The 14,653-nt window shown below is 43.0% G+C and overlaps 3 protein-coding genes across 3 annotated transcripts in view; 1 reads left to right on the forward strand and 2 right to left on the reverse strand.

The window, feature by feature from the left end:
• Window positions 1–14,653, reverse strand: part of ATN1 (atrophin 1) — a 320,704-nt gene that overhangs the window by 190,184 nt on the left and 115,867 nt on the right. The window lies entirely within an intron of this gene.
• Window positions 6–6,071, forward strand: PHB2 (prohibitin 2). Its single transcript, XM_075215803.1, has 9 exons — window positions 6–110; window positions 1,011–1,140; window positions 1,222–1,306; window positions 1,708–1,787; window positions 2,959–3,143; window positions 3,635–3,764; window positions 3,938–4,041; window positions 4,276–4,353; window positions 4,570–6,071. Exons 2-9 carry the CDS (start codon window positions 1,014–1,016, stop codon window positions 4,648–4,650), a joined length of 870 nt encoding a protein of 289 aa, XP_075071904.1. The 5' UTR covers window positions 6–110; window positions 1,011–1,013; the 3' UTR covers window positions 4,651–6,071.
• PTPN6 (protein tyrosine phosphatase non-receptor type 6) overlaps window positions 13,615–14,653 on the reverse strand; it is a 36,069-nt gene continuing 35,030 nt past the window's right edge. The window contains exons 14-16 of the mRNA XM_075215814.1: window positions 14,435–14,514; window positions 14,242–14,357; window positions 13,615–13,818 (exon numbers count right to left, since the gene is read on the reverse strand). Of these exons, the coding sequence (XP_075071915.1) occupies window positions 14,249–14,357; window positions 14,435–14,514 (189 nt within the window). The 3' untranslated portion in view covers window positions 13,615–13,818; window positions 14,242–14,248. The remainder of the gene's footprint in view (window positions 13,819–14,241; window positions 14,358–14,434; window positions 14,515–14,653) is intronic.

A 14,653-nucleotide genomic window follows, 5' to 3' on the forward strand; every position in this document is an offset into this window, starting at 1 on the left:
TGAGCCGAGACACGTGACGGAACTGACTGACAGTCTGGGGGAACACTTCCGGTGTCCTTCTAAGTGTAGGGACTGACACAGGAGGGGACACGTGAGAGAACGGGACAGAGGTGAGAGCTCAGGGTGCGTGTGAGGGGCTTGTGTGTAACATGTATGTATGTATGTATGGTTGTATGTATGGTGTGTATGTAACGTGTGTCAGTGTACATGTAAACATGTGTATAGACTTATATAGATATATACAGTGTAGATGTGATTGTTGTTACTGACTCTCTTCTTTCCATCTATACTGTATTGTATAAACGTAAATTGAATATATATATAGTTGGGAGAGATAATTATATGTATAATAATGGTCTGAAGTCACCACAAAAAAAACACCCAAAATGATGAGGGTATCCTTACACAGAGGGTGTGGGTGTCCTGGGATGCCCTGTGTGCTCCACCACACACAGCCTGATATTGTATACAGCATTTACTGTATATTACATGTTGTCAGAGCATCATTACCACCTGGCCTGTTGCTCTTTGCATGAAGTTGCATGGGACCAAAACACTTTTAAACTTTAGAGACTGTTGATAGCCACAGGTACATGTCAGCAAAATTCATCATCATCATCAGCTATTTATATAGCACCACTAATTCCGCAGCGCTGTACAGAAAACTCACATCAGTTCCTGCCCCATTGGGGCTTACAATCTAAATCCCCTAACATACACACACACACACACACACACACACACACACACACACACACACACACACGGGTCAATTTGTTAGCAGCTAATTAACTTACTAGTATGTTTTTGGAGTATGGGAGGAAACCCACGCAAACACAGGGAGAACATACAAACTCCTCACAGATAAGGCCATGGTCGGGAATTGAACTCAATGACCCCAGTGCTGTGAGGCAGAAGTGCTAACCACTGAGCCACTGTGCTGTCCCACAAGTTTCTCTATGTTTAGAAGGCTGCTGGGACCTAATATACCTCTATATTCCCATTCGCAGGTTATGGCTCAAAACTTGAAGGACTTTGCCGGCCGTCTCCCTGCTGGACCCCGGGGTCTGGGGACAGGGCTGAAGCTGCTGCTGGGAGCTGGTGCTGTGGGTTATGCAATAAAGGAGTCTTTGTTCACAGGTTAGACTGACACCTTCTCCCTCCACTGAATACTGCTGATCACCAGAACCACTGATCCTTATATTATCTCTTCTCTCTTAGTGGAGGGAGGTCAGAGAGCCATTTTCTTCAACCGCATCGGTGGGGTTCAGAAGGACACCATCCTCTCTGAGGGGCTTCATTTCAGGTACCGTCTGCCCTGCACTTCTGTCTACGTTCTGGACTCACTGTAGCTCACTCTAGTGTTGGTTTTACCCACAATGGTGAACGTTGCACTGCTAGGTCGCAGGAGGAGCAGACTGTTCTTAGAAATGTTTTAAGTTTCTTGACCCATAATTTTTATTTTAATTTAAAAAAATATATATATTTTTTTATATTCTTGCTTCAATAGCATTAGTAATATAGCAGTAGTTCACCTCAGTGATGTGTAATGCAGCCAGGTTTGACTGCCCATCAGATCCGTAGCAGTGCCTTCTCATTCCCACCATTCTTCATATTGTAGGATATATGCTGTACTGAGTGGGATTCTCTGGGAGGTGCACCCAGCCGTGTTTTGTGTACAACACTATCTGTATTTTGTTTTTTTAGGGTCCCTTGGTTCCAGTATCCAATTATCTATGATATCCGTGCAAAACCCAGAAAAATCTCCTCCCCAACTGGGTCCAAAGGTATATAATGTGCACGGTGTCTTGTTACATTACATTAGCCATAAAGTGTAGGATATATGTTCTATATAAAGTGTAGGATGTGTGTTATGTAGTGTAGGGGGGGGTGTGTGTTATGTATGTGTAGGGGGTGTGGTGTGTGTTGTGTATGTGTAGGGGGTGTGGTGTGTGTTATGTATGTGTAGGGGGTGTGGTGTGTGTTATGTATGTGTAGCGTAGGAAGTGTGTGTGTGTTATGTACGTGTAGCGTAGGATGTGTGTGTGTGTGTGTTATGTACGTGCACCGTAGGACGTGTGTTATGTACGTGCACCGTAGGACGTGTGTTATGTACGTGCACCCTAGGACATGTGTGTTATGTACGTGCACCCTAGGACATGTGTGTGTGTGTGTGTTATGTACGTGTAGCGTAGGACGTGTGTGTGTGTTATGTACGTGTAGCGTACAACGTGTTATGTACGTGTACCGTAGGACGTGTGTGTTATGTACGTGTAGTGTAGGAAGTGTGTGTGTTATGTACGTGTACCGTAGGACGTGTGTGTTATGTACGTATAGTGTAGGAAGTGTGTGTGTGTTATGTATGTGCACCGTAGGACGTGTGTGTTATGTACGTATAGTGTAGGAAGTGTGTGTGTTATGTACGTGCACCGTAGGACGTGTGTGCGTTATGTACGTGTACAGTAGGACGTGTGTGTGTGTGTGTGTGTGTTATGCACGTGCACCGTAGGACGTGTGCGTTATGAACGTGCACCGTAGGATGTGTGTGTGTGTGTGTGCGTTATGTACGTGTACCGTAGGACGTGTGTGCGTTATGTACGTGTACCGTAGGACGTGTGTGCGTTATGTACGTGTACCGTAGGACGTGTGTGTGTGCGTTATGTACGTGTACCGTAGGACGTGTGTGTGTGTTATGTACGTGTACCGTAGGACGTGTGTGTTATGTACGTGTAGCGTAGGAAGTGTGTGTGTTATGTACGTGTACCGTAGGGCGTGTGTGTGTTATGTACGTGTACCGTAGGACGTGTGTGTGTGTGTTATGTACGTGTACCGTAGGACGTGTGTGTTATGTACGTGTAGCGTAGGAAGTGTGTGTGTACCTTGTATATGTAGTGCAGGATACGTGTGCATGTTATGTACATGTCCTGATGCTACAGTTTGATGTATCTCCTGTGCCAGATCTGCAGATGGTGAACATCACGCTGCGTGTCCTCTCTCGCCCCCTCGCCTCGGCACTTCCCCAGACGTACCAGCGGCTCGGCCTGGACTATGATGAGAGAGTTCTGCCCTCCATCGTTAATGAAGTCCTGAAGAGCGTGGTGGCAAAATTCAATGCGTCCCAACTTATTACACAGAGAGCTCAGGTAATGCCAATGTAGGGCTATGGTAATGATGTAAAGAGACACTGGGGGCTCAGCTGGTGAAATATAATGCAGAGATACACAGCAGGAGAGGGAGGGGAAGGAATTTGTGGATGCACAGATCACATTTAATGGCAGCAGGGGGGGGTTAGTGGCTTTTGAGCTGAGGTGGGGGTAAGATGTGTTTAGATACAATAATATTCATAGGTTACACTATGAGACATGTATAAGATGAAAAGTCTTATAGAACAGGTCTTAATCAAGTACCAAACTGTCCACCAGATGGCGCTGCATCCCTGCACTTGCTGGACGGTCTGTGTTACCATTTTGTAATAGTTTGTGACTTACTATGTGAAGGATATATATAAAGAAAATGAAGACGGCTGTGTTTCTCTGGGAGGGGGGGGGTTGGTGCAATGATAAAAGTTTAGTATATTACTCTGGATGGTCTCTTTATACACGTGTCTCAGCTGATCACACTGGTTTTATCACAGGTTTCCCTGCTGATCCGCCGTGAGCTAACAGAACGAGCGAAGGACTTCAATCTGATCATGGATGACGTGGCCATCACGGAGCTCAGCTTCAGCGCTCAGTACACGGCAGCCGTAGAGTCCAAGCAAGTGGGTAAGAACCTCCGGCTCTCTGTACCTTCTATTCCTCTAGTAAGACTTACAGATGTGCTCCTGCATCATTCCTCTACCGAGGAGCAGCCGAGATTCTTCCCAGGACTATGGTTTGTATCAGAACCTCTGAGATTGTCCTCAGAACAGTCTGACGCTCTCTCTTCTCACCCGCAGCCCAGCAAGAGGCGCAGCGAGCGCAGTTTCTGGTGGAGAAAGCCAAGCAGGATCAGAAACATAAGATCGTACAGGCGGAGGGAGAAGCCGCCGCCGCAAAGATGATATCCTTTCCGATATTAATAACATTTATTTATATACCGCCAGCATATAGTAGAATTGTCTAGTGTGGGGAGAAAACAGTTCTAAAACAAGACTGAGTATTAACAAACAAAGTGGTAAGAGGGCGCTGCTGGCAAGTTACAGTCTATACACATCGTTATCACCCAATCAGACTCTCCGCCTATTATTTCTCCTTTCCATGTGTTTATTGCTTTTTTTCCTTGACCGTCTCTTACATTGGTGATGCCCTCAGTAAAAACCCCGGATACTTAAAACTGCGACGGATTAGGGCAGCTCAGGGCATTGCAAAGACGGTAAGTGTTATTAGCCCTGGGTGCAGCTTTATATCTGTGTAATAACACTGCTGCCTGATTTCTCCAGCCAGCTACACTGCGGTTGGGTCCGCTCTATTGTTCAATCTACCCGTAGCCTTCATCCCCCATTTACCTGCAGTGTGGTGGAGCCGGCCCTCCTGATACCACACTTATATGATGGCTGCTCTGTCCTACTCACCCTCCTTATCCTTCCAGATCGCTGCATCCCAGAACCGTGTCTATCTGAACGCCGACAGTCTGATCCTCAACCTCCAGGATAACACATTCACCAGGTGAACAGATATTCCCTGTATCCCTGTCTGTATTCTTTCTGCTGTTTGTAAGATCTCTGTTTATCGCTGGGGTATAGTTGACTATAGAGGCTGTCGTGTCACCCTTCATAATCTGGTTCTAGTCCGTATTTAAAGGACATAATCTCTATACCTTCTGCAAGACTAAATGTCCATATGTTTAACAATACGAGGACAGATCCCTGGCAGCGTTTGATCTTCTATATACTGTTACATGAACTCTCCAGTACAGGATTCTACACCTCATTCTACATTTCCTCATCATTTGTATGAAAATATAAAGCTGGCCACTCGCATTGTGATATCCAAAATCAATTGCATCCTTATCGGGCATGTTGCTAACTGCAGGAGCGTTAAGAGCCCTGCACCTGATTGGATCTCAACAAATGTCTCTGTGGGATGAATTGCAATTAAGGGGACACTGGCGTCAAACTTATTTGCTGATTTGTGCCTAGTATGTAAATGCTAGCATTAGTTTTGTTATCCCTCTTTACGACGATAAGGAAATGTAGGTGGTTATCTCTCCCACCTCTTCGCCTGCTCTGTCATAATTAGTGACTTCATGCTCTGCCCCAATGATGTCATATGTTCCTTTGCCTTGGAGCACTCTCTGAAGCTCATTGCAATGTGAGAGGGATGAAGCTATACTGAATTTGTAAACTTTCCAAGCAGACTTACTGACATCTCTCTCTCTCCCCCCCCCCCTCCCTCTCGTTACCTGGGACATTAAACACTGCAGAGGAAGGTAAGCTTGTTTGTATCATCTCAATCCCTGACTTTGTCTCTTTAACTGTCATTGCCGTTGGCACCCTGTATCTGCTTGTTACGCCAAATGTTATAATACTCCAGGAAATAGTTAGCAGGATATATAGTCTTTCCCATGTCCTATTGTAGTAAGTCTGCCAGAAATTAAACTGTATAACTTGAGCTTGTTCCAAGTACCTCTGTGTTATCCATAAATTGTATTTTTTGTTTAGAATATTCTTTGAAATAAACTTCAAATTGTGCCAAAAGCCATACAATACAGTCTTTTCTTTAGTGGCATTCCTTCAGCTACGGCACCTTTACACATCTGTCAGTATATCTATATGTTATATCTTGCTGCTTCCATCGCTGCCTCTGCGTCTCACGCCCTTCCTCTCTCTGCAGCGACAGTCTACTGATCAAGCAAGGAAAGAAATGATGAACGATGACCAAACCGCCCCCCTATACCTTGTGTAATTCCTGTATCCCATGAATTGAGCCTGCGTCCGGTCCGTCCGCCTCGCTGTGAGTTGGACACAACCCGTGATGAGATTACTGGAGTTGATTAACCTTAAATGGACTTGTGTCGCTAACAGAGGGAGGACTCCAAAATGTGTGTGAACTTTATTAAAAAAAAATAAAAATCAGATGCTTAAAACTAAAGTGTGATTTATTTATCCTAAAGCGGCTGTCTGTGCCGAGGATGGTACATTATCTGTGTGCGTTGTCTATTTAAGGGTTAATTCCACCTTATTTTTTTTATTAAAGAAATATAGAAAATAAAGGCACAGAGATGCAGAAGAAATTGGAGTAACAGATAGTCCCAGAAAGACCAGACCCCTCCTCGAACGCTTGAAAAAAATCAGACTTCCAGTGTCTCGGTATAAGGGGCAGATTTGTGTTGTTCTCGAGAGTAACGCGGCCAGAGCACTATTACCGTTAACACGGTAATGTCAGCCCGGATTTCTACTCGCTGCTCAAAATCAGCGTTGACGTTACCGTACTAATGATAATAATGCCCTCTCTTTACTCTCGAGAGTAAAGCGGTCAATTGAATCTGCCCCTAAAAGTCTTGCAGCATTTAGCAATTGAGGTATAACACTTTATCTTTAGAAGTGGCATCCGAGGGATGGGGTAGAAGCACCAACCATAGGTCCAGCACCGGCTCTGTTCACACCATGAATGAGCAAATTTTTGGAACTTTGGCCATAACCAGTAATATATATATGTATATGAACCACAGCTGGGGTCTTATACAGTCTTAATATATTAGAATTAAGCTCTTTCATGCGCTTACTAATGGAACATTTAGTAGTTAATTGCATTATCTTGTCCCATGGGGATCTAGAAAGGGATTGGATATGCAATGCCAACATTCACAATGTCTATTCCATAAGGTTGACAGTCATTAGGTCGACACAGTTAAAAGGTCAACATAAAACCGTAGATTTAAAACGGATATACGTGTAAAAAAAAAAAAAACAGAAGAAATTTAAATAAGACACTAACACAAGTGTAAAAATTACTTTACTTAAAATAAAAACACGTTCACACAACCCTCATTCCCCTCTTTATTGCTCACCTACATCCAGGGTCTTCGTCTGTTATACATCCATGGATTCTTGGCAAAACAAAAAAAACCCTGATAGCGCAAAATGAGGTCTTATGGCACCAGTCATACTTATAGCATGGACATTTCCCACAGCGTGTGTGTGTTTTATTTAACAGTGGCCCATAGTGACATAAACACCCCCCCCCCCCCCCCCAGAATACTCAAACCCAAACGACAGGAGATGCACTTGTCACCTTTTAGAACACATGGGGGCCACAAAGAGAAAGGGAGGAAAAGAGGGTATTGTCCTCATACCAGTGTTAAAACCAGGTAATTTTAAAACAGAAAACAGCCGATTCCTTTCCCAAAAATCAACTTTTTATCAGTAAGTAAGAAAAAAAAAAAAAAAGGATATTTGGAGTCATAACTTGCATTTACTGGCGCAGTGAGTGTCCCTTGTTTTTTGGGCTTGGAAATGCATTATTGGGGTTGGGTGGCTGTGGCTGGTATTTTGGCTACAATCAGTAGAATGAAATAATCACACAAAGTAAAAGGTGAGTGACCCGCTGGAGAAGGAGCAGATCAGAACAGGTGTGGGGTGGCTTTCTTGAAGATAAACAATGAGTTGTTCTCTAGGAAATTATATCCAAGTTAAAGCTCATCCTCAGGACCCCTTAGAATCGCTGATCAGCTATATCTGAAGGCCATCGATGGGAATCCTCATCTACAGGCTATTTGTGTACCCTCCATAGTCCAGTTAGTGACTTCAGCGCTTGTCTTTGCTCTAGTATAATTCTGGAGATTGTAGGTACTGGATATTTCCTTGTTTCTAGTTTTTTTTTGCACAATTTCTTTCAGGAGAAAACTTTGTAGGGAATATATGTCTGGGGTTATAAGTTGTGGTAGATTCAGCCATTGGCTTCTAAGGCTGGAGGGTCCGCTGTCAATGTGGTGTTGGTGTGGTTGCCTGTTCTGCTGCTTGGAGTCCTTACCCATAGGTGCATGGGCTGTCCGGATGCTTATTAGAGGCTCGGAGTCCATAGTTCATCAAGCGCGTGCACTCTGATTCATACCAACAACTGAATGGCTGGAAAAGGTTAGACTCAAGATTTTGTAATAACCAAGTTAAAGTCTAGACCACAAAACTGCTGCGGCAGAACCTTAAGATATCTGGGGATGAGCGAATGCCCGCATGGAGCGGTGCTGTAAGGGGGAGCCGGACAGAATTATATGATGTAAGAGACTAATAAACTCATACAGAAAATAATTATTTCAAGTTATAGCTGCTAAAGGTGGATCCGCCGGTTACTGGATCCCGGGGTGTACTTACTTTATCACACGCCTTCTTCATGTTGGCTTAATTTGTTGTTGAATAATTAATGACAAAGTAAAGTCTGTTAATTGCCATTTGTCACATGAGATTAGATTTATCACAGTTTTGGACTTTGCGTGGACTAGATGATTGTTAATTATGTCCTGTTATATAGGAACACAGGTTTGTTAAGGCTCTTTTTCCTTTTCATTATGGTTTTTGAGATTTGTATTGTTATAGTGTTTCTCTGATCAATGATGATTAGACTCCTCCCCCCCCCTAATGATTGGAGGGTTTATATGGTAAGACTCCCCCCCCCTAATGATTGGAGGGTTTATATGGTAAGACTCCTCCCCCCTAATGATTGGAGGATTTATATGGTAAGATTCCTCCCCCCTAATGATTGGAGGATTTATATGGTAAGACTCCTCCCCCCTAATGATTGGAGGATTTATATGGTAAGACTCCTCCCCCCCTAATGATTGGAGGGTTTATGTTGTAAGACTCCTCCCCCACTAATGATTGGAGGGTTTATATGGTAAGACTCCTACCCCTAATGATTGGAGGGTTTATATGGTAATACTCCTCCCCCCTAATGATTGGAGGGTTTATATGGTAAGACTCCTCCCCCCTAATGATTGGAGGGTTTATATCGTAAGACTCCTCCCCCTAATGATTGGAGGGTTTATATCGTAAGACTCCTCCCCTCCTTATGATTGGAGAGTTTATGTGGTAAGACTCCTCCCCCACTAATGATTGGAGGGTTTATATGGTAAGACTCCTCCCCCCTATTGATTGGAGGGTTTATATGGTAAGACTCCTGCCCCCTAATGATTGGAGGGTTTATATGGTAAGACTCCTCCCCCCTAATGATTGGAGGGTTTATATGGTAAGACTCCTCCCCCCCTAATGATTGGAGGGTTTATGTTGTAAGACTCCTCCACCACTAATGATTGGAGGGTTTATATGGTAAGACTCCTCCCCCTAATGATTGGAGGGTTTATATGGTAAGACTCCTCCCCCCTAATGATTGGAGGGTTTATATGGTAAGACTCCTCCCCCCTAATGATTGGAGGGTTTATATGGTAAGACTCCTCCCCCCTAATGATTGGAGGGTTTATATCGTAAGACTCCTCCCCTCCTTATGATTGGAGAGTTTATGTGGTAAGACTCCTCCCCCACTAATGATTGGAGGGTTTATATGGTAAGACTCCTCCCCCCTATTGATTGGAGAGTTTACATGGTAAGACTCCTCTCCCTTAATGATTGGAGGATTTATATGGTAAGACTCCTCCCCCTAATGATTGGAGGGTTTATGTGGTAAGACTCCTCCCCCACTAATGATTGGAGGGTTTATGTTGTAAGACTTCTCCCCCCTAATGATTGGAGGGTTTATGTGGTAAGACTCCTACCCCCTAATGATTGGAGGATTTATATGGTAAGACTCCTCCCCCCTAATGATTGGAGGGTTTATATGGTAAGACTCCTCCCCCCTAATGATTGGAGGATTTATATGGTAAGACTCCTCCCCCCTAATGATTGGAGGATTTATATGGTAAGACTCCTCCCCCTAATGATTGCAGGGTTTATATGGTAAGACTCCTCCCCCCTAATGATTGGAGGGTTTATGTGGTAAGACTCCTCCCCCCTAATAATTGGAGGATTTATATGGTAAGACTCCTCCCCCCTAATGATTGGAGGGTTATATGGTAAGACCCCTTCCCCCCTAATGATTGCAGGGTTTATATGTAACTAATTCCTAAATACATATTTTGGAAAATATAGCTAAGATTTTCTCATTGTGTTATGCTCAACCACTTGAAGTTCTTACATCTGTAGCTATTGTTATGTGTATTTGTTACAACCTCCTAGGCTACAATAATGTTAAATTGCTGACCTACATCATTTGTTTCTTGTTTTCTCTTTATGGAAAAGTCAATCAAATAAATTATTACACACACACACTTGAGAGAGTGTAATTTATTTTACTCATGACTGCGTTCTTGGAAATGTCCCGCACCTATGGTGTTTTTAATAAGAGAAATAAGGTGTAACATATGCTCTGTCACTGCTGATTGTTGGCTGACTGCAAAGATTTTTGTGTGACGCCTTCTTTCACCACCCTTCATCTATTGTCCCTGGAGAACTTGTATGATGACCCAGGTGTGCTCACACCCAGAGCTTGCAGTGAAATTGCTGCATTTGAGATCAGTCAGTGTCCTTCCAGTGGCCAAATATCGTAGGGTAGCAGCCAGTCTCTGCTCTGCAGATAGGGGTCTCCTTAAACAGGTGTCCTCCTTCTGGATGATGGAATGTGGGATCAGTCATCCGCATGAAGTTCCTGAAGTCATCGGGGTTGTTGTCCCGTATCTGCTGTGCCAGGGGCATATGAGACAATGAGTCTCTCCTCTGGAACCCCTCCTTGATCCAACAAGACTGGTTCTTTCTTCTCCTTCTTTCCCTCCAGTTCAGCGTTTGGAGCGTTCTTGCCATGGCAAGAAGCAAAAAAGCCCAAGCTTTTCATTTATATGCAGTGGGCCTCAAATTAAAATAAATTGTAACGAGTGTACGGTTGTGAACGGAGTTGCCGAACATACACAATACACAAAGCTGAACAATGGATTGAATGGCGATGATGGTATTTCCTGTTTCTGGATTTATGTTTGTGGGTGTTGTATGCGCTGAGGTTCAACCCTTTATTGAAATTAATTTAGCATATTGCTGCTGGGACGGCAGATATCTGTACAGTGTGTACAATCTTTTGAGCCGATAGTAATGACAGGTGAAAATCACAGATCATAAGGTAACACGTGTACAGTGTGTACACATGAATCGGCGGCTGATCGGGACTTTCAGTCGTTGGTAAAATCGTTAAAGATATCGCATCGGGAGAAATTTTCTGTAGTGTGTACCCAGCCTTAGGATAAGTTTCTGCAAATTGTATCACTCAAACACAATGAAAGAACTCATTCCTTTGTAGGATGACCCAATATTCGAGACTTAGTACTTTTACATGCTGACATTTTTACTGCCATCTATCTGTTTTAGACCCAGGTGGACATAAATTAGTGTACGTGGGCCCAGAAGACCATCTAACCTGATCAACATCTGACCAAGATCTATCAGAAGTCCGTCACTAAATAAGGTAAATGCTAAGACCATATCTGACCATGTATGGGGTCACAATTTCATCTGCACTAACTGATCCAGCCATTTGGCCCAAGCACAGATAGTTGGGGCCACAAATGTTGTATGTATGAATTTGTGGCCAAACCGAATAGATCCGGCAGCTCGGTGATGGGGCTGAGTTGCTGGATTGATGTTTGGGCAACTTGTCACCATCATCATCATCATCATTTATTTATATAACGATAGCAAATTCCGTTTACGATCAATTTACAAAGATAGCAGAAGACTTGGACACAGCTTAACACACACATATCTAATATATAAATGCTTAGTGGCGTCTGTCTGTCTGTGTGTGTGTGTGAAAAAAAAAAAAAACAAGTTGCAGCGCCACCTGCTGGGCGGAGTTATACACTGACCTACTAAATTCTTAGTGTGTGTGGGGAAAAAAATTCAAAAAGGGCTGAAATTTGGTAGGGCTCAAACTCATTTTCGTGAGGTAATTTTACCTCATGAACACACATGTGTAGAGGCGTGCGTTAGTATGTGTGTGTGGAAAAAACTATTTTCTCAGAAAGGGCTCATCCAATTGACCTGAAATTTGGTATACTGACATTATTTGACAAAAAATTTAGAATAGTCAAGTCAGTTAACTTCCATCATCCCCCCTTCCCCCCGTGGGAGGGGTAGTAAAGACTAAATTTACGAGTTGAGGGGTCAAACTCATTTTCGTGAGGTAATTTTACCTCATGAACACACATTAAAAAGGCCGCTTGCGTCGGGAAGTAACGCTCTTCCCCTGAGGAGGCCTGGGCTAGGCCCAAATGCATGACAAGAACCTTTTTAAGACCTTAAGTAGCTTGATTTGACTAGAATGCATGAGTATCATGCACGGGTTAACTTGTATGTATGTATATATATATATATATATATATATATATATATATTAAGATACATATAAAGCAATGTTTAAGGCATTGTTACCATATTGCCAAAAGGTGAGGGCAGACGATGAACTTTTGTTTTCCAGCTTTACAAAAATGTAATGGCACAAAATAACCAAAGGGTTTATCTATTCTCCCCATCATAACACTTACTTCACATTTACAGACTTATGTTTGTCCCGTGCATTTTCTCTCTGATTCCGCAAACTTGACTCAAAGACGCCGTCATGTAGGCTAAGACATATGGTGGTACTATTGGTGGTACCATTGGTGCAGGTTATAGATTAGTTGGGACTAGAAATGACGTGGAGTTATTTTTTGAATCATAAAGTTAAACTTTATGTCTCCTTAAGTAATTTCCCATCCATACGTGTAAAAATAAGGCTGCTTGGCTCATTTTCTAATGTTCAATGTCAACCTCCGTTCTTCTGAGATAACCTCCCTTCCTCTAAACTCAAAGGATGACTCAACAAATTATTATTTAAGAACTCCTAAACTGTGAAGGTGCAGAGAAGGAGCTATTTCTTCTTATATTGTGCCTATGATTTGTACATTTGTGTCTGAGTTATGGCATCAAAGGCAGCTCCTTCTGATGGAGGAAGTGGCTGGATATATTCGGATTAGGTCACCCTATGGTGAATGTGGGCTAGCTGCAGTAATACCAATATTCCAATGTTCTTCAAGGGATGGAGGCTGTGCATTTTGACGGAGGCATTCCTGTGTACTCGGGTGCTTTCTAGACCCTACGGCTGCTCCTGATCTTTACGTGCCCTTTATATGTAAATAAACCAATTAAAACATTGAAATGTCCATTTGTGACAGCCTCTATCTTCTCTTATTCTGATGCCTCAATCAGACATAAATGAGGATCCAACGAGCAGTAGTATAAGGTAATAGTAGGCAGGACCTTGATTTGAGGCTTTTCCCCCATACACATTCCCATGGCGGACTGCAAGCCTGCAAAATGCAACAAATCTACAGAAACAAGTGTCAACAAGCAGAATTTGAGCGGAGTATTTGTGCAACATACAATGTGCTGTATTTTCCCGGTTATCATAATACCGATCTTTTATGTATTTGAACACTTTACCATATCCTCCTGCAGGTTTCTTGACTCCGATGTAAATGTGAACTGTGTGTAAGTGTTAAAATGTGAAATATTGTGTAAGGTGCCTCTACGGTCCAAAATGAAGGTTTATGGCAAAGTACTAAATCTATATATATTCCATATAGGTCACATTAGCGCAGTGTGTACGAGTAACCACCAGTGGGCGCTGTGCATATTACACTTTATTAAATTATCAAACATTTTACATGATTGTTTTAGTACACATTGTACAGGGCGTATCCTGCGGTGACTCTGGAAGAGGGCACTGGTACCGGGTAAGGATGGGCAAGCAGCAAGGACAGTGTACGTATGACAAGCTGGAGGAATACTGCACTGGTTCATCCATGGACTCACTGTATGGTGGACACCTGCAGGGTAAGGAGACAGAGACAAGGTCAGGGACAGGAGAGAAAACAGTATTATTTTATCCACCGGGCTAGATTGATCAAACATTCTAAAAAGGAAAAGTGGATGTGTTGCCCATAGCAACCAATCAGATTCTAGCTAGTATTAATGAAATACATTCTAGAGAATATTAGACTATGTGGTAGACATTGCCCATAGCAACCAATCAGATTCTAGCTATTTTGCGGTAGATTTGTTTTCAGCTAATAAAACATAAATTGTTCTAATGTTTGTGAAATAATCCTCTGCTTTTTCATGAGTATTGAATGAGTATTGGTTCAGCTCACAATATGGCTGCCTCCAGAGTGCCTACACGATGGGGACAGAGAAGGAAGGACAATAGACACACAGCAATGGAATCTGGATGGGGACACCACACCTCTCACCTCTGTGTTACTTTTTCTTCAAGGAGGTGCGAGCTTTCTTCTCCGATGATGTTTTCTTGTTAACTTTTTCTTTTCTCATGTTGAGATTTTCATAGAGCGTTCCCTCTTCTTTAGGCCTGAAACACAGATAGACATTAATGCACACACCCCAGGGCTGCTCGGAGTATCATACCGGGCGTTGTAGATGTCTTACTTGGAGGGACTCCGGGTCACCTTCATCTTGGAGAGAGTGGGCCCAAGGTTTCCGTACTCTGACTCTAGTGCCTTAGTTTTCTGAGGGCCACAGAGAAAAAATGACTGTTATATTTACTGCAGCTACCACGGTTCCAACAGGTTAAATAATGCAATGTACTATATGGAAGGAAGAGCCTGATTGGAAAGGTGCCTTGGCCATCCAATCAGGTGCTGTGTT

Source organism: Mixophyes fleayi, chromosome 6 (assembly GCF_038048845.1).
Source record: "Mixophyes fleayi isolate aMixFle1 chromosome 6, aMixFle1.hap1, whole genome shotgun sequence".
Lineage (NCBI taxonomy): Eukaryota > Metazoa > Chordata > Amphibia > Anura > Limnodynastidae > Mixophyes > Mixophyes fleayi.